This window comes from Lissotriton helveticus, chromosome 6 (assembly GCF_964261635.1).
Source record: "Lissotriton helveticus chromosome 6, aLisHel1.1, whole genome shotgun sequence".
NCBI lineage: Eukaryota > Metazoa > Chordata > Amphibia > Caudata > Salamandridae > Lissotriton > Lissotriton helveticus.
In genome coordinates this window covers 877,097,235-877,124,048 of record NC_136067.1, presented here as the reverse complement: position 1 = coordinate 877,124,048, position 26,814 = coordinate 877,097,235, and the positions used below count along the sequence as shown (strand labels likewise).

The following is a 26,814-nucleotide window of genomic DNA, read 5'->3' as shown; positions in this document are numbered from 1 at the left end:
AAGTAAATAGCACTAACATTTTGATAGTTAAACTAAACTACAAAACAAATAATCAAAAAACTAAAACCTTATATCTGATCACTGTCTACATATTGCCAAATAACCAAAGTAGAGAAACAATTTGTGGAACACTAAATAATGTTTTAATCACCATGATGCTAGGGGAACCGCTAGCAGACTATTTGATTACTGGGGATTTCAACCTTAATCTTATGTCAACCCACATAAGAGATGATTTAACCCAAACACAAAATCATCAATGGCTAATTCCGGAGCAGGACTTGGGCAACGATAATTCCGTCAATATGAACAGAATGGGGAAAAAATTTGTAAGGGATATTGAAGCAATGGGACTTCGAATTCTAAATGGCAGAATTAAACCGGATGTGCCTTCTGCATATAGTTACTTTGGGTATAATGCCCACTCCAGGCTTGATTATACTATGACCACATTATATATGTTTCACAGCATTACTTTGTACCAACTAAAGAAAGTAAAGGAAAGTGACCACGCCCAGCAAATAATTACAATGAACATCGGACCAAACACAAATAAGCTTTATCGGACTGTTCATGGGCAAATTGGCACAACTAACTATAAAAAAATATTTTGGAATGTTGATAACAAAGAAGTAATGAACGAGCAGATAGAAAGGCTCCTCGAAACAAGCTTTAAAGATACTGCACTTGAATCAGGAATTGAGCAATGGGAATATTTCACTGGATTACTAATCAGGACTCAAAATGAATGGCAAACGAATAAGAACCGAAGTAGGAATGACCTACCTAGGAACAAGGATCAGCAGTTAAACCTACCATACGCAATTACGAAATTAAAGAAAGAGCGCAACAAGATTATTAGGTCAATGAAGAAACCAGAAGTAAAAGCAGAAAATATGGGAATTTTAAAGCAACTAAATCAAAATCTAAAAAAATTAATTTGGTGTGAGAAAATTAAAGCAAAACAAGAAAGCTGGGCAAAATTGCTTATCGCTAGTAAGCAGAAGAACCAAAGAGACTTCTGGAAAATTATCAATCAACTGGCTAGGCCCAATAAGCAAATAGTCTCATCACTGCTAACTGAGCAGGAATGGGATATCTACCTGAGGAACCACCTAAATCAGGATATTACTCAAACAATCGCGTCAGATAAGTCTTATGAGGATAAAAATTATAACAACATGGAATCTTCCATTCATTGTAAAGAATTTGATATGCAAATACCAGTCGAGAAAGAAGAGATAATTAAATTAATAAAAAAACAGAAAAACGGTGCACCCGGACCAAATGGGATACCATTTGCACTCTTTAGGGAAAACCCTGAACTTTGGGCGCCTATCCTAGAGAAATTATTCTTAGAAGTCATATTAACAGGAACTGTCCCCAGGTCATGGCGAGGATCCCTAATAACTCCAATTTTCAAAAAAGGGAATTGGGCACTGGCAGAAAACTATAGGCTAATCACCCTACAAGACGCGGACGCCAAGCTGTTTGCCAGAATCCTGTTGACTAAACTAACAGAATGGGTGTCGGACAATAAGAAATTGCCTTTAAATCAAACTGGCTTCATTCAAGGTTTGGGTACATCCACAAATATTCTTATTCTTACCCTACTTATTGACAAGTCAATTAGACGGAAGCAACCTTTATATTTATGTTTCATAGACTTTAAATCCGCATTTGATTGTGTAGGCAGGAATTTACTTTGGGAAAAACTCGAGGCAATGAAAATACCATCCTCACTACTAAAACTGATTCGTCTCTTGTACACAGACACATGGGTAAGTGTGAGGATGGGGGACGGCAGTACATTATCCAAGGAAATTCCAGCAAATGAAGGCCTGAAACAAGGCTGTGTTTTGGCTCCCCTTCTTTTTAATCTGTTTCTTGCTGACCTAACGCCAATATTGGACAATGAAAACGCGCACCCCCCGAAGTTAGCAGATAAGCGGCTCACAAACTTATTATACGCAGATGATGTGATATTATTGAGCCATACCAAAGTGGGTTTACAGCGATTAATTAGGAGGACTCTCATGTACTCTAAGGCAAATGGTATGGTCATAAACGATTCAAAAACCAAGATTATGGTAGTTACTAAAAATAATACAAAAAATCACACTACTAAGATGTATATGGATAACATCAAGCTGGAGCAAGTGGAGTCCTATAAATATCTGGGGGTTCTATTTGATTCAAAAGGCAATTTTCAATTACAAAATAGGGACATCCAAAGGAAAACAAATGCACTGACTGCTGCTTTCAGAATTGTGCAGAAATCACTTCCCAACTTAACTAATGGCCCTCTTCTCAGTATTATTTCTGCAAGACTTGAACCGACTATCACATACGGTAGTGAAGCTGCGATGGGTAGGGATACTGAAACCCTGAATAAAAACATAACCAGAGTATATCGGGCGTTATTTCGGCTTCCAGTAAACGCTTCTCCTGCACAAGTAAGGTTGGAGTTTGGTCTAATTAATCAACATTATACAAGGCAAGCACATTTCATAAAAGTTTGGAACCAAATAAAAACTGACCACCAAAATGAAATATCGCAACTTTTATGGAAAGAATTAAGTAATGACACAAACTCTCTGGCAGGGCTGTACCTAATGAAAGCGATAAAAGAGTTTGAGGTGACGTCAATATGGGATACAAATATTACCAAGACATCATTTAAGAGGATAATCAACAAAACTGCAAGCTTTCTATCTATTCTAAACGATAAAGCTATCCTTACCAAAAGAAAACATGCTTGGACAATAATAAATGGTTATAAAAAGAAAGAAATCCAACAATATTTGGTGACTCCCTGGACTGAAACAAATAAACACGCACTCCTCAATGCAAGATTTGGCAATATTCCAGGCCTGTGCCATCGTCCACCCTGGGCAAGAACAGTAACGCAAACGGAATGTAGATTGTGCAAGGCCTGTGAGGAAGATATCCTTCATCTTCTTTGTATTTGTCCGGAACTCTCTCAGGAGAGAAAAACTTTGCTTAAGATTCCACTTAATGCACGAGGCATAAGGACATGCAGGCAGGCCCTAATAAGGTGCTTGGACTCAAATGATATTACTTTAAATGCTGCGTTTGTAAAATTTCTTAAGATTGTCAAAAGGAAACTAGGAGATGTAACTATTTTAACCTTTTAAATTTTTGTATTGTTTTTTAATTGTTTTATGCATGAATATAGCTTTTATATGACTTTTTCCTATCGAATGTGCAAATATTGTAAGATTTTAAATAATCAACACAATAAACTTTACTTACTTACTTACTTACTTACTCTCCCGCATTCCTCTCCTGTGTGGTCACTCAAAATTGGCTCTCGTGGTAACTCTCCTCCCACTGGGTTTGGTGCCATGCTAACTAGGGGGGCGTAGGCTGGTCCTCCCCAAGTGTCACCAGATATTTACTTGTGGCAGACCAGACCCTTTTGAAGTGAATTAAGTTCCAGGGCCAACCCCAACTCCTACCCACACCAAGGCCATCGTCGCTGCTCGGAGAGCAGTTTTCACACCTCATTATGGTGAAGCACTTGCTGGACAGCTGTTGGAGAATATCAATCAAGTGACCAGGGTGTCAATATCCAGGAATATGCTTCTAGGGACAATCACCGGCAGGGAAGCAAAATATTAAAACAACTCAGTCAGAGCCACCATTTTGGCAACCGCTACGTGCCCAGACAGAGGCAGCATTTTGCAAAACTCCACTCCCACACTCAGTGAAGTCACCACCACCCAAATATTACCTTTAGGCAGGTCCCGGTGCTCACCCCCAGATATTTCAGCGACCCAGGTGCCCACTGCAGCCCCACTGGAAGCAGGGGCTGGGCTACCTGCACTCAAACAGGAAACAGGCTGGTCTTTTGCCAATTGATATGGAGTCCCGAGACGTCCCCAGAACCATCTAGCAAGCAAACTGACTTCACCGGACCAGTCCAAGCGGCTTTTAAAAAGAGCAACATATCATCCGCATATAACGCAATATGATGATATATTCCAGATAATCAAAATATCGGAGCCTCTCCATGTGCTCAGCCAATCTCCCTTTGGTATCCAGCAGGGACTGAAGGTGTACAGGGTTCTACGGCTGCTGCCTCTCAACTTCCATAATGCCTGCTCCTGCCCCTCAACCTCATGCACCAGTTCTTCCGCACCCCCACCTCCTCTGCAAAGCACAACCCCCTGATCACTGTTTTGAAGGCATCCCATTCCATTAATGGTGCGGATGCAGTGTTCATTCTCTGCAAAATAGTGCCTAATCCCTTCTTCAATAGTCTGCCGGAAGACCTGGCCATCCATGACTCCACTTTCAGTCTCCAGATGGGGGCTTGATGTGCGCTTGGGGGTCCATGCCAAGGACAACACAAAGGGATTGTGATTGGACACCGTTCTGGACAAATTTTACCCATTCATATCAGACACATGTACATCAGGGGCCGTATTATGAATTTTCACTGTGTGCGCCAGGCGCACCAGTTCAAAGCTGCGCCTGGTGCAAACAATGAAAGTATGCCCTTATTGCGGTGAATACGCTGCATCCAGTGCAGCCGCGAACTTGTATTGCCCCCAGGGCAGTGCATTCATGTGATAACAAGGAGCGGCTGCTTCCACTGCACTTTTACAGGGGATTAGAGATTCCCATGCAGGTGGGTGCAGTGACTGCACCAGCCTGCAAGGGGATGTCTGGGGGGGTCAATAGGACCCCTTTTCCCCCTCCACAGGGCTGCTCTCAGGGGGGGGCACTCACAGTGCGCCACCTAGAAGGTGGTGCACTGTGAGTGTGCCCCGTGAGCTTCTTTGCCTCTGTGCCCGCGTCGGTAATATGGCGCAAGAACAGAGGCAAAGGAAACCCCTCATTTGCATCGGGCACATCCCTATGCAAATGAGGGGACGCCCCCTCAAGGTAGCGCGGTGCTTTAAGTGAGTCAGCGATATCGTTATTATTGACGGGGATGCCCAAGCGCCTGCGCCCCCTTCTGTAATACCACAGTGCCCAGGGGGAACGCAAAGTGGGGGCAAATGCCCGTTGCGCCGACGTGGCACTTACTGTAATACAGCCCCAGGAATGCACATGAAGGTGCCAAAACAGACAAGGAGCTCATGGAGGCCAGAATAAATTAAATAATCCCTGTGATGGGGGTGTGCAACCCTCCAGGTGTCCAAGGGACCCCAGGGCACCTGCCAGTCTCTTAACTTCCATGCCACCCATGATACTTGGGAATTAGGCAATGGCAGGTGAGATCTATCGAGCCTGGGGTCCCCCAAACAGTTAAAATCTCCCCCTCACCAACAACACAGCATGGTTCATTTAAGGGGCAAGAACATTTGACAGATCATCAAAAAAATGCCCCAGATCCACATTAGGAGGGTAGATATTAACAGATATCCCTCCCTCAATCGACCATTAATCACAACATAATGTCCAGCCTTATCTACCACCTCCCCCAGGATTTAGAAGGGGACCCCAGGGCGCACCCAAAGAAAAACTCCTCTTGTAAAGGTAGAGTAAGCAGTACAAGATACCTGACTCCCCCAACACCTACAAAGTGTCAGACCCTCAGCAGCAGTCAAGTGGTTCCGGAAGTAGAGGATTGTATATCCCCCTTCGTCTAATAAAAGATTGGACTTTTTAGAATTTTGACATATCGTTCAATTTCCTGACATTCCAGGTGATTATCTTATAACAGCAACAAACTCAACACAACTGACTTTAGACAGTCAAGGAGGCCCTCCCCAATGACCAGGCCCATAGCAGTGGAGCGCGAAGCAACCCGAAGGACCTAGACAAACACCCCTCGCCCCAGGACAGTACAGCAACGACTGCCCATCCAACCTGTTGAACACAACAACAAACCCCTGTAAGCAATCACACCGTACCCCAGCCCCTGTCGACACCCAAGCCACCTGCCCAAAATTACTGCTTATAGGTCCTCCAAGACTCCTCATGCACAAGTCAAGCAGCAATAGAGAGAAACCCCTCACTGGAGACTACAAGACCACAGGTGAACCAGACCCCCATCCAACAGAGCTACTGCAGCCAACAATGCTCAGATATTGTCATCCGCGGAGCGAGGCGTTACCAGGGCAGTTACAGGCCAGAGTCCACAGTGGAACTCGAAGAACCATCCAAGTCTGTGTCTTGCGGTACTGAGTCGACAGAAGGATAATAGGGTGCACCCCCATAAGAGTCACAGAGGCCACTGCCGCCATCACTTTCTAATGATCCTGTTGCACTTGTGTGAGTGTGGGCACCTTCCAACTCCACACTGACCTGTTCTCTGAGTGCAGACGGCTGCCACCGCTCACCATACGGTCCTCTGGGGGGAGCCCCCACACCGCGGCTGTTTGCCAATCCAGTCCTACACTTACTGAGGGGATGTGAAAGACTCCCCCTTCAGTGGAAAGGAAAAAGTTTGCAGGGAACAACGTAGGATTCTGGAGACCCATTTGACGGAGGCGCTTTTTGGCCTTGATAAACGACTGTCGCTGTTTCTGCACTTCTCTACAAAGATCAGGAAATACCATCATTCTGTGGTCGTCCAACATCAGTTTACTGCGGATATGTGCCTGCCGTAGTATTTGGTCCCAGTCCTTATAATGCAACAACTTGGCTACCACAGGGCGTAGCGTCGCCCCGGGGCGGGTGGAGGGGATCTCACCAGACCACAATGGGCCCATTCTAAGGCGAAGAAAGGGGAGAGACCCACCGGGTCACTTTGTCCTTGAACCAGGTTTCCAGAAATTACATCATATCACCCCCCCCCACCCCCTACCCCCCCAAATCTCTACGGTAGATCAACCACATGGATATTATTTCTTCGGCCCCTGTTTTCGGTATCCTCAGTGCGGTACTCCAATACCTTCGAACACTCCTCCAACGGCGTCAGCCTCTCCTTCAGCATTCCCAGTTCTGACAAGATGTCTCCCAACACTCATTTATTAGTAGAGACTCCTTCTTCCAGTTTACGTTGATCATCTCACAATAGATCCACATCGACAACCACCGCATCTATCTTATGATCCAAAGCGACCCTCGCATCCTTGATGGCCAGAAGGATAGTGTCCAGGGTGGCCGAGGACTCCCTGCTCCCATTGCCAAGGGGGTGATGCTCCTGGTCCTTAGCATCACTGTGGGATGGTTTTGCCAAGCATATAGGGTCTCCTCCAGCCTTTAGTCTGGAATGCCTGCTCATGTCTGACGTAGGGAGGGCCGGGAAGAACAGGGCTGAAGTGCCCCTCTTCAAGTCCAACCGATCTGCAGCTTGGTAGTTCTTATAGAGGTGCCAGTGTGAGAAAAATATATATAAGTATATTGGGTTACCCCTAGTTGATTTCTGTTATTGTGAGAAAAAGCAACTCCTGAAGCCCAAGCCCCCCCAACATATCCTCAAATTAGATGCAGCAGTCTCCAAGACACTGCCACAGGGTCCTTCAGCAGGCCGGGGACCAAGCCATGACCAACAGGCAGCAATATGGCGAGGCCTGCTGCACCGGATGGATCTATGGTGCAGGATCACACTCACAGTCAAGTCTGGACAGTCCCACGCAGCAGAGCCCCTCCGTGACATCCCACAGCACACTTCCAATTGCCAAGTGCTCAGAATCGCATATGGGGAAGATGGGTCCACACTCTGCACTCATGGGCCACTTCCGGGGCACAATCCAGTGACTCAGGGGCCCTCGCAGCGACCGCCACAGCAGGATGCATCCGCCTCACCAGGTCTCACCATCATGCAGCTTAAGGTTGGGTTGCCAATTGTCACACCTCGCCTTCTGGCAGCAGCGGACCCAGCACTCACCACCATTGCACCCATGTAACAGTGTGGGCACCTGGGGTCCTGTCCACATCACCCCCACGTGGCTCAGTCGCACACACACACTCTAGAACTTAAGCGGGGCAAGCTGCCACAATCTTGTGGGCGAGGCCACGTGGCCACTCCTATCTTTCATCCCTCTCTCCCAGTCCCAGCTGGGCAGGGACCCTTCTGCATCGGCCCCCAGAAAGGGGCAACAGGGTTCTTGGAGTCTGAGGGCCAGGGAGTCCGCATCGAAGCAGGACGTTCCTCAATCTGTGACCGCCGCCATCGGCATCAGGCCATAGCCCCAGCTCTTGCTTTCTTGACGGAAAAACATTGGAATTCCTTGCCATGACACGTTTGGCTACTTCCATACTACTATTTTGTAAACTTCTGAAAATTCATGTTTTTTTTTCATTTAAGTTATACTTCTCGTTTTTAGGTCTCACCTGAGCCAGCGCATGGCGAGACATTTAGTAAGCGGCTTTTCGAAGTGCTACCAAAGCGGCCACCAGCTTGCGGTCACGCGCACAAGCGTGCGCGCCCTCGCTCCGCCTCTCCATTAACTGCTGCGCGCGCATCCCTCGCGTGCTTTAGCGTGTCATCGCGATCACTTTCGCTTTCACCGCGATCGCGATAACTTTCGCATTCACGGCCGTGTGGCGTTACTTTTACGGCCGCGCGGCCAATGCTTGTTAAATTAAATTTCCAAGACAGCCTTCCTATGGAAATTTGACTTCGCTACATTTGCAACGCGTACATCGATTATGCTGAATGCATCCCTGTGTGTCACGCCTGTCTAATCAACAGTCAATTGGCCAGCTTCGGTGTCCCTGCAGTACCGTGGGGGAAGGGAGGTGGAAGGCATGCCGTTCTATTAGGAGATGTAGGAGAAGCCATTGCCCAAAGCTTTTTAGTAGATTCGGAACTAGTTGCTTTGAAAGGATGCTTGGAGCCTGTACATTCACACTTGCCAATTTGTTCCAGAGAGGAAAAAAAGCACAACATGCGAGTGCATGCCAGTCTGTCGGCAGATCACCATTTTTTAGGGCTTGGCTGCTTCCTGTGTAGGTTTCTCTCATCAGGCTCTGTTTCTTCAATCAGACACAGTAGTCAATTGAACTTGTGTTTCATGTTGGACGCTTTGAAGCGCTGTTGGTGAACTAATTAGCGTGAATAAGAGTGCAGGGTTGTCTTGAGAGGTGGTGGCGCATGAATGCCCAATTGCCATTTAAAACAAACACAGTTGTAGAACGGCAGCCATTTGATCAATAAACCAAGTACAGGAAACTACTGCAAGTCAATGGTTCATATGATTCTCTCCTTGTTAGCAAATCGTTTATGTTGACTATGTTGAGAAATTTTGAGTGAACACTTTCTACTTATGTTACAAAAGTATATTTTCGATATGCCCATTCTGTTTAGTTTAGTATGAACTACAGTATGCTTAATCTTTTTGTATTTTGCCAAAAACTTTTATTATTTTAAATATTGATGAAAATTCAATTGCGCTCATCGCAGTTTTTGTGACTAACAAAAATTGTCATATTCATTTTGTGAGTCTTCATGTAAATGTATTATATTTGAATCTTCTCAGTAGAGGAACTATTGCTCCTCAACTATAGAACATTCTGGTCCCTTCTCTGCCACAAGCATGCCTGCCCATCTCGCAACAGCACAGTAACAGTTATGGTGGGTAACACTCTGATTTATTTACCACCATTAGAAGCAGATCACTAGATTCTGTGGTTTGAGCTGTTTATATTATTAGCCATTTTGCAACCAGCCAAGAGCATTGTTGAGAATCTATCGGGCACCAAAGGCTTCATTTTACAAGGTGCAGCGGGAACATCCTCTGTGCTTTGTTCATGGGAACCTGGACGGCTTTGGTAACAATGGTAAGCTTGGTGTAGGAGCAATGCACGCTCTTACCTGGAGGGAGGGTTGGGGTTTGCCTACCACTCCTGCAGGGTGTGCCTATGTCCACTTCCGTGTACCTGAAACGAAGGCAGTTGTGTAGTCTCTACGAGCTGCACACATTTTTAATCAGCCACAGATTTTCCAGGGGTTGTTACTGTGAGCCTTTTTACAATCCGTAATTATAAAATAACCACTTAGCATAAAGAAATGAAGACGCCCTCTCTGTGGACAAATGGAAAGATTCGTTCAACGCAATAAGCGAATGCAGAAATATAACAAGATTAGCAAAACTCATAGGTCTCTGCGTCAAATGGATGAGCAGCAGGATTTGCTAACGCTTGTTGCCATCGGAATGCAAACGTGTGAGTCAAAACACATATGTATTATGGGCCCACAATACTGAAATGAGTAGTTATTCTATTAAAAGAAACACATTTTAAGGATGCCGCCACCTTGCGTCATAAAGCATGTGCATATTCACATCATGATACTTGCATGAATCTTGCTTCATGCAATTGTCATGACTCGTGCGTGCGCATGTGTCTTGATGCATGGCAGCCATTTTAATTTACTGTTCTAACAAACAGAGGGTTATCTTACAACCCTACATGTAAAAATTAAGAAAACAAAAGAGTAAAAAAGGATGTTAATGGCTTGGACGCACTTGGCAGCAGCTTGAACAATGTATAAAATAGAATAAAAAACTGAAAATAAAAAAATGTTGAAACCATGAGGAGTGGGATGGGTAGAAGAACAGCAAGTGAGAGTAACTTGGGTAAACAAGCATTGGCATAGCCAATAGGTCTCGCTTTGGGACCTTATAAGTATTTAGTAATGCAGCACAATATCCTTGGTGCAACAACATCAGCTGTTGCATGGCTAAACCTTGTACCTTATAGGTGTTTAGCCATGCAACAGTTGATGTTGTTGCACCAAGGATATTGTGCTGCATAATTAAATACTTATAAGGGCCCAAAAGCGAGACCTATTGGCTATGCCAATGCTCGTTTCTTTTTAGCATCAGGACACCCGGTTTCCAGGTAACAGATTTCTCGATCGGTCAATTATTCAATGTTGGGTGCATAAATCTTAAGAAGGACCAGCTTCTTGTATAGATTACTCATGAGTTCCACATACCTTCAGTGTGCATTGTTATAATATCTGCCACAGATAGCCAGATTTCCGGACTTATCCAAGTAAATATTCCTGTATCAGAGGAGGTAAAAGAAGAGTACCAGTAAGAGCCTCCATATTGGGTGTTGATAATTTCTTGGACCAACATCACTAATGTAGACTTACTCCTACGTAGGTATGATCATGTACCTGATATAGTATTCCCAGTCATAAACTAGCGATAACAGATCACATTGCAAACTGATATCTACCCCTAGTCGCTGGAGATTGCAATACAACCTTCTTGTTTAATAATAATTAGGAATGGCACAAACTGAAACCCTCTGTTGGCTGTAATTGCTTGGAAGGAGGCCTGTATGGGACAGAAGACCTCCCTCTCTGCGCTTTCATTTCCAAACAGGAAAGTTGTTTTTTAAGCACCCTGTGTCCACTTATGCTACTTAAAAAATAATGTGGCAATATATTTACCGAAGAAGGTAGTGGTCCGCTAGACAACTGCCTGCTCTCCCTGAGTCTGTTATACCAAACAGAACAGATGGCCTGTCAGGTTTACTTTTTTGTCATTTGATCATACCCAGCCTATTGAGTACTGAGTGGTCGACTATTTTATTTTAGTTTTTTATCTTCTTTTACTTTTTCATTTAATTCTTTGTATGTCATCAAAAGAACAGTTATATCAAACAATAAAGAATGCATTCAAACAAACAATGTGCGCAATATATACACGTGTTCAATATGTACACTATCAATACTCAGTTTCAAAAACACCAAAAATACATTACAACAAACGAACTGATACAATGCCTAAGAACAATTTTTTTGAAATATGCGCCAGTCCTTCAAATTATATACCAGAAGCCAGGCGGACAACAAAGTTCATAGATACTGCCTGCCTGTCTTACAAAGCCAGTGATTAGATAATGAAATGATTGTAGGATTGCACTGCTAGGGATGGAAAGCGTGGTATTATTTTTATCCCTAGTTGCACCCTTCTTCTTTATCACAGGCTCGGGGTCAATGCGTTTCGAACCACAGAAGGATTATGGGTTCTCCTCAGGACACGGACTGGATGGAGCCATAACTGTCTATGGCACTCACAGCCGCATAGATGGAAGGGGAAGCCTCGCACTGGATCGAGTTTCTGAACCCCAGACGGAGTGTCGTGTAGATAGACGGTACGTGGACCGTTCGCCGGTCCGGTAAATCTTTTGTTATATTGCTCAATTCAATTGGGGTCGTTCGGTTAGTGAACCGCTCCGCGTCTGCATCTACGGCGTTTGGCATAGGTGCCAAACGCCTCATGCAGAGTCTGAGAGACATGCAAGAAGACCTTGATTATTTAGGGCACAAGTTGATTCACTAGAGTCTAGTCAAGATGAGCGATGCCTGGATCTAGAGGAGTTCAGCTCCCGCCATGCTACAATGAACAACTAATTGATCACTCTACAAGAAAAGCAAGAAGATTTGTAGAATCATCTAGATGGGGCAATATGCGCATCAGAGAGGTGCCACCTGGTAAAGAAGGAAACAAGTAAATAATGTTGCCTAGGAGAGCCACTTCGGTATTAACAGGGCCCATAGAGCGTGACAATGCAACTAGAACTTGCTCCTGCTGCCAGACATTATATTCTGCCTGCATCACTATGAAGATAACGAAGCTATGCTTGTAGCGGCGAGGGGAGGTTATCCGCTATAAGGGTTATGATCTACAAATCTTCGAAGACCATGGTTATTACAATCATAAAAAGGTGGGCCTTCTGACCGGTTACGTGCTTCCTTGCGGATAAAGATGGGGAATGGCATGGCAAGCGCTGGACAACAATATCTCTCAAAGAGGCTTGTCAGGTACCAGACCTGCCTATCCCTGACAGGGGTGCTATCCCTCAATAGACCTTGCCACTTCCGCCAAGGTCTAGCGTGTGTTTTGCAATACCACGATACAGCCGCTTTAGGCAAAAGAGTCGGTGCTTTGATCTCTGAATAAGGAAATTGATGCATTCATAGTTAAAGATGAAATGTCTTCCTTATTAACAGAATCACCCATTGTGAACTTCACATCAACCTCGACTCACAAATATGTAGTCAAGTAGGCCCTGGAACCTAGGCCCAGGATTGCTGATTGACAGGCCACGGGTGGGAGGGTGCGTAGTTGGCAGGCAAACACTCAGGCAGGAACTTCATGATACATCCCACAGAAAGGCGCAGCGACATTACAAGTGCCAAAAGCGATTGCTCCAATCAAGTACACATGGCCGGAGGGGTACACGCGATCCCAAAAACACCATAAAAAGTCAGATATCACATAAGTTAGGAGCACATAGCGAATCAGGACTAGCACACATAGTGATCACACGCTCCCTATGCTGGACATATGGACACGTTATCCACTGGCCATACTGTGTCCACAAGAGGTTGAGACCCATTTATGACTCCAACGGCATCAACCAACATTCCTCACCATATATGGTACACCAGAAACTTTTGTAACCTGTCGTGTTTTGTATAAAAGAAATGTGCACTATTTTCATAGGGTACACTTAGCCAGCATTAAATGTTTTCACTTGAGAATCTGCGCATCTTTTGCCATTAACTAGTATCTGACTCATGGGTGCTAGAAATATCATAGTGAAATTGCTCTCCGTCAGCTTACACGGTCAAATAAACAGCTTTGAAAGCAGCATTGGAACTGTCAGATGCTTGTACAATGCTTCGAATGTTTGTGATGCATTGTGTCATGGGTCTGTGAGAGCCATGCACCATGGGAAATTACACTTGCAACTTGTTAGCAATGTTGTGTTCTATCCAACACGTGTTTTGAATGACAGTTTTAATTATAGAAATGGGCTTTATGAAACACTGGTTCTCATTGGTGTCACTTGCTGAACAATACACAATTTAAGAAGCTAAACAACCCCATGCAATAAATGACATATTAAAGATAAATCACAACAGACCACCAGGTAGGAAAGAAAAAAGGAAATTTATATCTGCAAACTTCAACAAAAATTACATAAAGACACATGTACAAAATGAAACACAATGTAATGTGTCCCCAGTGTCACATATATAACAATGATAAATACAAAAATCAGGCATTGAAAACAGGCCGATGTACTGGTAAGAAACAACAACATAATTTTTTTCAAAGAATTCTATGTCACAATTTCAACAGTTCCGTTGTTTGTTTGTTACACATCTGTGATAATGACGTTTTAACCCTTAATTAGATACAAGGGCGTCACATGTCTGATATACTAAAGCGCACATGCACACCTTAATGCAGTGAGGAAAGATTGTACTCAATCAAGGGGAATGACCCTGGTGTTGATACCTTAATCACTGTGTGTGGAAGAAGGCCACGTTCAGCACACCGCATAGAGTCTATGCCCCAGTACTGATGCAGTGCTTTAGTATATCAGACATAATCACAATTTCATTTCAATTGCCTATTGAGCATTGACTCTCAGATGTCCCCCATTTACCCGGTCCTGATGAGACCCTTGTATACTATTGAGAATCCGATTTGCATAAAGCCTGTTTCATACCCAGGTTCTCATGGGTCTAAGGTTGCTCTTGCTGCCCGATAAGATTCATTATACAAATGCCGCAGGAAGGAGCTTTAGCAGTTTCTGACTGTAAAGAAAGAATAGTCTGTTTCAAGTCTCAGAGTATGCAATAGAGGCTTTAAGAGACATTTCTGACAACTCCACTCTATTGTAGTCTCTGTGCAGCATCAGAGCATGATCTACCTTTCCATGGATGTATGATCCGACACAACCCGGCTGTGTTGCAAAACAGCTACTGATAGGCCGAATGGCCCCCGCCACAGCACCTCCAAGGCCAGAGGACATTGGAGCAGAACTGATGACATGCAACCAACTGAACCGCAGAGTGCCAGCTTCTGCACTGCCCTCAGGCTATTGGTCACCAAACCGCTGATGCCCCCGTTTTCTCATACATCAGCCTCACCGGGAAGAAGAACACCTACCCAACACCTCTTGTTTTCTACATGTTGATCACCACACACACTAACTTTGAGGGAACACCAGATGTTAGAAGCAAGTGCTTATGTCTACCTCTGCTCCTCACACCGCCCATCTCCTGCCAAGCTGCCAAATAGAACAGTAGGCCACTGTGATAGAGGATCCTAGGCCAAGGATGCTGACAGGAACCTTTACTGTATAGGGAGGGGGTCAAATGTGGCAGTCTGGCAGGAATGCAGGAAAGTTAGACCTCTCAGGAGGGCATCTTGCTTCCTCCCTGTGCTGAACTGATGTCTTGATGTTACACCATACAGGCAGCATTTCAAAATGTATTGAATCTTGCTTGAGCAAGCATTTGGAAATCCCACTGGCCGTAGATCAAATATCTTGTCAATCTGAAGGCACACCTGCCTAGTGGAAGACTTCCTATTCTAAGCGATGATCTGTATTCAGTCACCTGAAAGGTCTACGTCTTCAAACTCTAGACTTCATGGATTCAGGCCAAGGGATTCAGGCTATCTGTTCAAGATTGGAAACACCGAACTGTGAACTGTGATAGGGGAAGTATATCAAACAGTAATCTTCACTGTGACAGCTAGAGGAATCTGAATAAGCCCTATTTGCTTTAGCCACCTTGATTACTCCGGATGAGACAAAACAAAGGGAAGTTTTAATGGATATAGTTTGTTTTCTAGTCTTTTCGTTAAGCAATGGAAAAGGGCTCTTATTCTCCTAGTTGACAAGCAAGACCATCTTCGGAATCCCTGTTGCAGATCACAAAGCAGTGAGATATCGATGACAGTGAAAATGTCCCTCGCACCTTCAGTAGCAAACCAGCGAGTGCAAATGGCTCAGTTTTGGTATATCATAATAATGTAATGCAATTTATGATGGCACGATATTTTACGAACCAGTTGCACTGGGAGATCGAAGTTTGAAAAAGATTGTTGCATATGATCTGTAAAGTGATGCCTTTTTCAAAATCCAGTGCTGGATCTTTACCATTATCAACAAGGTGTGCAAGGACAATAAAATAAATTCAAGTGAAAGTTGTTCAACAACTTGTATTTACTTGATGCTGCTGCCTCTATCACAGATATTGCCAGTGATTTGCTTAATATGAGGCTGTTACCATAGTAAGAGCTTGGTTCTGATTGAACCTCAGATATGGAAAGTTTAATAAAGTTACATTTGTTGATATAGCCTGCTAATTCTTAATATTCTGTAAACTGTCATCTGCGTTCCAGACAGCATTGCAGGTGCTACTATATACCCTAACTTCGTTAGCAGTCTCTTGCCCAAAAATTGTTTTAAAACTAGAAGCAAAATTGCCTATAGCAGTAGATACAGAGCATTGTCAATTTTATATATTTACCTTTTCTAAGGCCAAGATTTGCTGCCGCTGCCGCTCATCCAGATTTTGGTTTTTGTTTTGCAGCAGTGTTCTTTCTTCTTCGAGTCTAGCTATCCTCTCTTTTATCCTAGATTTTTCTGATTCCAGGTCCCTTATTGTTGCCTCCTGTGTCATTTGCGTGGCTTGAAGCAATCCAATATGGCCTGCGGGTAAAAGAAAATGTTAACATTAAAACTCCTGACTGGACAAAAAATGCTGTCAATCATACACGTGGCATGCAATAGTGTACATTTCAACTGCATATAAGTAGATGGTGCATTTAATGTATGTCACTCACTTATTGTTTAGGTAAGGAGTGGCTAATGTACGTCCAGAAGAACTTTTTATCATTCCTGATATCACAGATAATCATTATGTAAATGGGCTCCATTCTGAATCATAGTAGGTAAATTGATCTCATGTGGATATCTTCAAAATCTGAAACAGACTTTGCTGTCTAGGACAAACACTGCAAGCCCCTCCCTTAGCTTCACTATCAATAACTATTCAGATTTCAACAACTTGTAAAGCACTTATTGAAGGAAAAATAACTATTTCTAGGTGCTGCACAAAACAACAAAAGTGCATACTACAGTTCATAATCCTCTTCAACTTGTTCATGCATGCGGGAAGAAAAGGTCTGCCATTTTTCAATTTAGTCAATGTGGATTTACATTTTAATTTCTGGTATGGTCTACAATTGCAACAGATATGTTTTGTTACCCTACTTTTGTGCTGATTTCCAAACAGCATTACCAAATCACTGAGTCAATAATCATAATCATTTCTTATCAAATACCTGGAAGTAAAGGTTGAACTTTAGTTTATGCAAATATGATTTATAAGGGAGAAGAGACAAATGAGTCTGAAATGTTCAACCTCTAAAATGATTGATTCAGTATATGTGCACCCTGCGGCTCCTAAGACACAATACTGTGTTCCTTTATCCGGATTACCAAATAACGCAGTCAATTCAACAATTTTACCCTTCACTTTATAGTTCCTCTCTGCATGGCGACTCAAGTGCAACAGCTATGCCAGTCATGGGTCTAGTAGCTCACTCTGCCAGAGGATTCAAGCTGCATCTCACTGATGAGGTCCAACAAGGTTGAAATTGATCTTGGGTTGCTTGTGCTGCTGTACAGAGGGAGCACTGGCAGTTTGGACATGATTGCTAATATTGGAGGAGGACCGACACTGATTAACATGGTTGCTCCAGGCCTGGAGAAAACTAACTGTGGACTGGGATGTGGCCTGGAGTAATTGCCGGAGGCTTAGATTAATTCAAGCCTTCCACCTACCACCTTGTTATTGTTTCTATGAGTAAATCCTATGGTGCATAGCTTATTCAGGCATATTCATCTTTCTATTGGTGTAGGACAATTCCTGATTAGCCACAACGAAGCAAGGATTGGACTGGAATGATTACGGGTAGGACACGGTTTAGTGTGCCAAAACTTGGGACTTACTGACTGCACTGAAGGGGATCAGATCTACTTTTATTCTAAGTTCTTAATTCACAAAATGCTAATTTATGTTTTTCTTTCTAGTACTGAGCAACTGACAATACTTTCCCCAGCTTTATATTACTCCTGACTATGAAGATGCTGTTTTATTTAGGGAACATGAACACTGAACAATATCACACTAAGCAAATGAACTGTCAATTAGATAAGGACAATTAGACAAAGGCCTGCCTGTGTCGATAATACAGGTAACACTACTGTTTACTAATTCAACAGCAATGGGCAGGGCCACAGAAATTATGCGGCAGAGGAGGCCAAAATTATGCAGCAGGGTTCACTAAATTATGCGGCAAGAAAAGACAAAGTATATAATGCAGCACATTTTGTAATATTATCATTTCATTAGTTTGTCATTTTCACACCTTGTAACAGTGTCTGGGAAAAGAGTTCACCTTATTAGTACCAATTAAACACCCGAATATGGCATTACCCAACTGAAAGATGACCACCTTTGCGAAAAGCCTTCTGGGGTGCTGAGAGTTACCATAGTTTTCGTAACTTGTCATAATTACAATGCTCTGTTACACAAGGTGGACATTACGGAAGATGTGGAATCTAGAACAATTGGATAAGTGCCTGGTGACTCTCAAATAAACTGCATGGGCATTTTATCTTCAATTTTCTCAAGCATAAATTATATTTCAAGACCTACAGTCTGAGTTGTTTGTCTGGTACCCACAATGTTAATTCATAACACTGTTTGTGTAGTCAGTCAGTCTTGAGAAGTAGTCTCCAACTTCTTCTCTCAAAGCCGCCCATCCCCCCTATCTTCTGTAAGAATATTCAGAATATTCAGATCCTTTAACCTCACCACCATTAGTATATTCAAGTACTGGAAAGTAGGCCCATGACAAAGATTTCCTCAAACAGCTCAAAATACATCAAGGAACTCTCAATTAGAAAATCAAATTGCAGTTTCAGTTTGAGAAATCTATTTCCCTACTGGTGAGCCTTGGGAAGACCATCCCCTCTTCATGCACAGGAGGATTACTCAAACATGATTAGGCCTCCCCTTTTGCAAATAAATACATTGCTGTTTTAAGTTTTCCTACATTGTGGCCCATCCAGCATACAGGAGTCTCCTCATTTTTGTATTCAAGTGCTTGGAAACTGTAATGCCAGCTATTCCTGGTCATATACAAGTTCACCAACCAGTCTGTGAATACTGTTATCAAACTGTTTAAGTCTACATTGAGTACAGGCACTGCATTATGTGTACTGCAATGTTTAGTGACAAATAGAACACATACACATTTGTGTACGAATCATAACTTGTCTGCCAAATATTATAAATATATTTCACCCATGTTGATTACTAAGCTATTCAAATAGTATACATTAGAATTAGGCGGGAGAGACTCTCATGAATAAGGCACTCAAGCTGTATATATATGCATATGTATATGTATGTATGTATGTATGTATATATATATATATATATATATATATATATATATATATATATATATATATATATATATATATATATGTGTGTGTTCCAGTCAAGGCTGTCTACCTTATATAATGACTATATAATATAATATATTCAATATAATATGAGAGTCCAACTTCTAATGTTCAGGCAGTTCGGGCTGGACTGTTCCCATGAGGCACAGGGTCAAGGCTGATTTGCATATGGCCATGTCTGAACTGGAGTGGTGTGGAGTGCAAAAAAACGATGGATTTAGGCCCAGATCTCTGTACTGGGGTGAATGTATGACATTGTTCTGCATTCTGTCCATCAACTGTTGGTACTGCATTATGTTTACTACATTTCTGAATGTGTTAGCAAGGCTACAGCTTGAGTGCCTTATTCATGAGAGTCTCTCCCACCTAATTCTAATGTATACAATTTGAATAGCTTAGTAATCAACATGGGTGAAATATATTTATAACATTTGGCAGACATGTTATGATTCGTACACAAATTTTTATGTGTTCTATTTGTCACTTTACTGCTAGCCTACTCAGCAGCCACATGCGCTGATAACATCTCTAAAGCATAAAAATAAATGTGATGGATGGAATGCTTGAATTAATCTCAGCACCCAGTAATTACTCAAAGTGGAATCCCAATCCATCATTATTTTGCACACCATGTCACCTCAGTTTGGACCCTGCTATATGCAAATCAGTCATGTCCCTACTCCAATCGCCCGAACTACAAAGCCAGGTCCTCCCTGAACCAGAACACTAGCAAACCAGGACTAGTTTCACTCTAGTTATGGACTCATCAGACAGGTACAGCTTGGTTCCAGTGACACAGCCTGTATGGGATTAAGTCTGGGCCTATCCGTACCATTTAGGGTGACACACTAAACTATAAAAAATTGATGGATGAAATGCTTGAATTAATTTCAGCCACTGGTTATTGGCTGGACTGTTCCTATCAGAGAAGGATCAAGACTGAATTGCATAGAGCTGGGTCAAAATCAGCCATATAATTTTTATCACAAATTTCCATTCTTGTACAGTCAGTGTTTTGCTGACATATGGCTTAAGGTGTTGCATATAATTAAGTATTAATTTGTATTGTTATCAACAACCTATTGCCGCTTTCATTCAATGGTAATAGGTTACCTTTTTGTTTTTAAATGTGTAGAAATTATCAACTTATGGATTTAAATATGTAAAAAACTGAAAATACACTTTAGCACACCATATTAATAGTTTTAAAAGCAATTCAGAACGCAGTACTCCTAACTAAAAAAAATATATACATATAAACTTATAAATATTCTACCCTGCCTATTACCACTTTACTAAAGGGGCAATAGGTATGGGAAAAATACCAAACCTAATATTTACCTACATTGAATGGCATAACACATAACACAGGGAAACTCGAACTGACAACAACATGACTACCTTTCACTTTTATATTGCCAATGATTACCTAATCAGCTAATGACTTGTGATAACTATGTACCATGCTACTACTGCGAAATAACCTAATATTTTGCAGAAATACAACAATAACAAATATTACTAGCTTTAAATATATTTAAACTTATAAAATAATTACATAACTTAACTGCACTACACAAAATAAAAATGTGTTCACCATAATATGTAATACTGCCAAATTAAAACAAAATACGACTCCAGGTTTTTGTGCAACAAAAAATAAATAAAATGTATGTTATATATATTCGATTTAGGAAATTTTGGGACCACCCCCATCGTCCTTTACACCCCTTTCAGCCAACACCACAAACCCTTTACTCCTTCCACAAGTAAACTAGTGAAAGACGTCTGCTCAAATGTGGGAACATTCCTCATATAGGTGCAAAGTTATTACAGTATAAAACTATTTTTAAATCCATAGGTCGATAACATATAGAATTTTCAAAACAAAAATGTCAACCTATTACTACTTCATAAAAGGGGCAATAGGTTGTTCACAATAATAAAAATGAATAAATAACTACAGGTAACACCCTAACCCAGAAGTCAGTGAAACGCTGACCATACAATAATGCAAATTGTCATAAAATGTACATGGTTGCTTTCTACCAGTAAACACAGTTATCAACCAATTAAATAATCAGTCTAAGCACATGTACTGTGAATTTTGCATGTTATACCATAGAACAATATATATAATTACTTTTTTTTACAATGTGTAACTTTATAATTGCTTACAGTATTTGTACACCTCAAATTACTTTCATATTTCACTATACTAATTCACCACTAGTCCTTATGGGTTCCGGAGTAGCACCCTAGTCGCCAAGAAAGTGCTTCAATACCCCATTAGGGGCAACAAGCACTATATAAATGCTAACCTTTTTTCCCTCTTCTATCCCTCCGTTATCCTTCTCAATCCAAATAACTGACTAATATCCACCACTCAAACTGCTTTCATATTTCACTATACTAATTCACCACTAATGTTTTATGGGTTCCGGAATAGCGTGCTACTCGCTGAAAAAAGCGATTTAACACCCCATCAGGAGTAACAAGCGCTATATAAATGCAAACCTTTTCCCTCCGCTATCCTTCTGAATCCAAATAACTGACTAACCTATCCACCACTCAAACTACTTTCATATTTCACTATATTAACTCAACACTAATCCTTTATGAGTTTCGGAGTAGAGTGCTACTCGCCGAAAAAGCGCTTGGGCGCCTCGTCAGGGGTAGTAAGCGCTATATAAATGCAATTACAATACAATACAATATACAGCCAGAAATGTACCATTTACATATTAAAATTCATATTTTTCAGCTATAACAATCACGTTTTCACATAATTTTACCATATCTTTCATTTTAATTGCACACTCCACTTTACGCCACTCCTGGTTAGAAGAGGCCCCCTTACGCCACTGCACTCTACACTATTTACAGTATGCCACTCCACTTTATGCCACTCCAGTATATGCCATTAAATTGTACACTAATCTAGTGTACGTTATTCCACTCTACTCCACTCAACTCCACTGAACGCCACGCCAGGCTACACCACTATATTCTACACTATTATACTGTTCACAACTGTATTCTATAACACTTTAGTGTATGCCAGTATACTGGTCCACCCTCCACAGTACTGCTCACAACTGTACACTTTTGCACTGTATGCAACTACCCTTTACGCTATTCCACTATGCCCCAATTTATGGTACGCTACTGGAGTGTGTGTGTTATTCTAGTGTATGCTACTCCACTCTATGCCACTCAATTCTACTAAAATCCAGTATACGCCACTGCAGAGCACCACAATGAACTGTATGCTATATCACTTTACAAATCTACATTCTGCGCCACGACACTAAACAACACTTCAGTGTACGTCACTAGACTCTACACTTACATAATTAACCCTATTGAATTGTACATGACTCTACTGTACGATACTCCACTAAATGCTGCTCCAATGTACATCTCAAGACTTAACACCAGTAAATTCTATGTTATTAGAGTAAACACTACTTAATTGTACGCTACTCCACTGTATGGCAGGGCACTTTAGGCTACTCCAGTATACGCTATTGCACTGTACGCCACTGTAGTGTATGCTATTCCGCTCTGCGCCACTGCACTCCAATATATGCTACTCTACTTTACAACATTACACAGTATGGCACTTGAATTTACAGAAACACCACTCAAATGTACACCACTCCACTGTATGGCACTCCACTGTCCCCCACTACAGAGTACGCTATTTCCATTTACACCACTCCAGTGTTCCACAGTCCACAGTACGCCACTCAACCCAATGCTATTTTAGTATACAATAGTCCAATATATGCCCCTACACTATACAACACTCCACCATATGCCACTGCAGTGTACGCGAATATACTCTACAATATTTACAGGACGTTACTCCACCTTAGCACACTCCACTCTATGGTATTCCACTGTATACCACTGAACTATATGACACTACACTCTATGCCACTGTAATATAAGCCACTCTACTGTATCCGTCTTCAGTATATGCAACCCCACTGTATGGGACTCCAATCTACGCCTCTCCGCTGTATGCCATTTCAGTGTACGTCACTTCAGTATACCTAATTCCACTTTATTCCACGGAGCAAATTAGGTTCAGCTAAGTGGTGGAAGGGCAAGGTATTCCAATAAGAAACAAGTATAATGTACAAAACCCTGCATCTACCCGTTTTGAAATGTAATGTGTGGACCGCAGACAGATTATGCCATGATGATCTTAGCTGGCAGCTTGGAGAGTACCAGCTAACCCTGGATTGGAACAGTGGGCGAAGGGAGTGTAAACAGATTTATTCACCAGGCAAATAGATATGAAAATAATCCACAATTTCACCAGGTGCCATTGCAGAAAAACAAGGGCAAAAGAAATATGGTCACTGAAACAGAAATCAAGGGAAATCTGGGCCACACAGTGCAACGGTAGCATGTGAACCTGCTAGGCAGGTAATTCAACGTATATTGAATTGCAGTTGTACAGCTAAAAGGAAAGAAAGGCATTCAGTATCTGAAGCTTCTGACAAAGAGTGAAGGAATAAAGAATACACTTCAGAAACAGAAGCTGAAAAAAAAGGACTTCACAACCATATCGATTTGTTCTGAGAGAACAGTTACCTTTGATGCCCACATTCTTTACAGTGAAAACAAGTGGGGGAATAAGCAGGGGCATAGGGCCTAGCTCATCAGGCCAGAAAGACAAGCTCAAAGAGCAAGTTAAACAACTCTCTTTTTTTTCACAAGTTGAACCACAAATTGGCAGTGTTTTGTATGTTCTTTTCATCTTTGACAGTTAGGAAAAAATCATCAATGAGTCTCAGCCGACTCAGGCGCTGAGGGCATTCTTTCAGTCCCGGGCGAGCTCAAAATCGCAGCGGCCATCTTGGGTGGGGGCAGCGTCAGCACGCATTCTAGTGGCCAGCATAAAAAGCGACGGGCATGCCTCCGTGCAGTGGACGCGACCAGCGGACGTGCCGGATCCGCGCCGGAGTCGTGCCAGAGTCCTGCCCGTCTGCGCCCGTCTGCGACCATGACGCGGCCATGGTGGCTATCAACTCAGTTGGTCCCGGCACCATCCCCATCATTTCCCACGGTAAGGAGTCTTTAATGACTCTTAATCCCAAATATTGTAACCTCACGCATATCCCACCACCCGACCCCAGCACCTACCCCCTTCCTTACATTCCCTGCAGCCTTGGAAAGGCGGTATGTAATTCTATGAAGCAATGCCCCCTCCTACAGGTACCTGCTCAACACCCCCCTGCCAGTAACAACATTAGTATTAAAGCGGGCTTAATTAACTGCCGTTCATTAGTTAAATACTCTTAAGACATAGCTCAAATCTTGGAGGACAACATGTGGGATCTCTTTCTAACTGAAATGTGGTTGGGGGATGAAACCAACCCCGCCCTATGCCTTGCTGTTCCTCCTGAATATAATATCCTGTGTGCCAATAGACAGAGTCATAATTCGGGCGGAGGTGTAGCCATAATCTATAGATCACAATGGACTATTTCCTCCTCCCCCTATACTCAAATAGATTCCATCGAAGCACTACCATTCTGCATTAAACTCGCCGCCAACATCACATGTTCAGGCCTACTAGTTTATCGTCCTCCCAAATCCAAGGCTTCCCATCTCCCTGTCCTCTTAGACTATGTTCTTCAGGCTAGCTCCCGCTATGCGAATTTTACTTTGCTTGGGGATTTTAACATCCATGTGGAAAATGCTTCTGATCCCATCAATTTTAATTTCCTTTCCACCTTATCTGATGGTGGTTTAAATCAATTGGTCTCTAGCCCGACCCACAAGGCCGGACATACTCTTGACCTGATCTGCTCTAACTTGGCAGACATTTTCATCAGTGACCCCCTTCCTGTGATCTGGTCGGATCATTTCTTCATCCCTTTCTCCATCCTTTTACACCACCAAGACAGATCCAGACTCCCGGCCAAAACAGTAGGCCGTAACTGGAGTAAGATCACTCCAGACAGTTTAGCAGCTCATTTTACTTCGGCCGCCCCCATAGAAGCCACAGACTTGGATTCTAGGCTAACCGACTTTAATAACAGGATCTCTTCCGCCATGGATATTCTCGCTCCCATTAGGCCCATCAAAACCTTCCGAGCTGCCCACACCGCACCCTGGTACTCTGACGAATTGCGTAAATGCAAATCAGCATGTAAACTCCTGGAGAGATGTTGGAGACAATCATACTCTCCAGACAGTAAACTTAAATATAAATCAGCCCTTAAAGACTATAGGAAGAGGATAACCGATCATAAGAGAATCTACCTGGAGGAGAAAATTAACCGGGCACAAGGCTCCACTAGGGAAATTTTCAACACCGTTAGATCGTTTACCGATCCTATGGCCCTCAAACGGCAATCCCCAGTGTCACAATCCCTTTGCAATCGCCTCTCGGACTATTTTGAGGAAAAAATCGCCACTATATATGACTCCTTCCCATGTAACAACAGCCCAGGCTCTATCGATAAATGTACAGTCCACTCAGACTCTGACCCTGTCTTCTCAAATTTTGAAGAGATTGCCTTAGAACGCTCTCTGGCAGAATTATTAAAATGTAGATCAGGCTCACCCACTGACCCCTGGCCGGCCAAACAATATAAAACCTTGGCCCCTCTTCTCAACCCCATTTTGAATGGTATATGGAACGACTCCCTTCGGACAGGTGTTTTCCCAAACTCCTGGAAGCACGCCCGATTGGTTCCCATTCTCAAAAAACCCAATGCTGACCCTAACGAACCAGCCAACTATAGGCCAATCTCGCTATTACCCGCCCCTGCTAAGGTACTTGAAAAGCTAGTTCACTAGCAACTAGCTGGCTTCCTCGAAACCCACGGTGCTTTTCATGACTCACAACATGGGTTTAGACCTGGATACAGTACCGAGTCGGCGCTAATAGAGATGGCCGACTCCGTGAGATGGAAGCTGGATGAAGGGTCAAGAGCGGTGTTGGTGCTGCTCGACTTGTCGGCAGCGTTCAACACCGTTTCCCACCCTGTCCTTCTTGACGGTCTCCGGTCTAAAGGCATTCAAGGTAAGGCATTGGAATGGCTTGCCTCCTTCTTAAAGAATCGGACTCAGGCGGTGTTCACCCCCCCTACACCTCGGATAGCCGCCTGCTTAAGTGGGGAGTCCCGCAGGGTTCCTCACTAAGCCCCCTCCTATTCAATATCTACTTCTCCCCCCTGGCTGAGATCATTGCTCAATCAGGAATAAAGGCTACCTCGTATGCTGACGACATTCAGCTTTTGTTTTCCTATGACAACCCCACTCAGTCCACCTTTGATCCATTAAAAAATTGCCTCCGTAACATCGCCCGATGGATGGACAACAACTTCCTTCGGCTCAATGCCGAAAAAAACGAGGTCCTCTCCTTCCACCAGTCCTCTCCATTAGACTCCAATCTCTGGTGGCCCCTTGACCTGAGCATGCCCCCTTCACCCAAGGAATCAGTAAAAAACCTAGGGGTTAGATGGGATCCCAGCCTCTCATTCCATAAACAAGTCCAGACGGTGTCCGCTGCGTGTTTTTCTAAAATTAGGACGGTCAAAAAATTCATCTATTTCC

At 42.9% G+C, this 26,814-nt stretch overlaps 1 protein-coding gene across 5 annotated transcripts in view; it reads right to left on the bottom strand.

Annotated features, from left to right (window-relative positions):
• FAM184A (family with sequence similarity 184 member A) overlaps window positions 1-26,814 on the bottom strand; it is a 572,845-nt gene that overhangs the window by 294,022 nt on the left and 252,009 nt on the right. For all 5 annotated transcript variants that reach the window (XM_078648472.1, XM_078648471.1, XM_078648473.1 and 2 more), the window contains exon 4: window positions 16,220-16,401. In XM_078648472.1, the coding sequence (XP_078504598.1) occupies window positions 16,220-16,401 (182 nt within the window). The remainder of the gene's footprint in view (window positions 1-16,219; window positions 16,402-26,814) is intronic.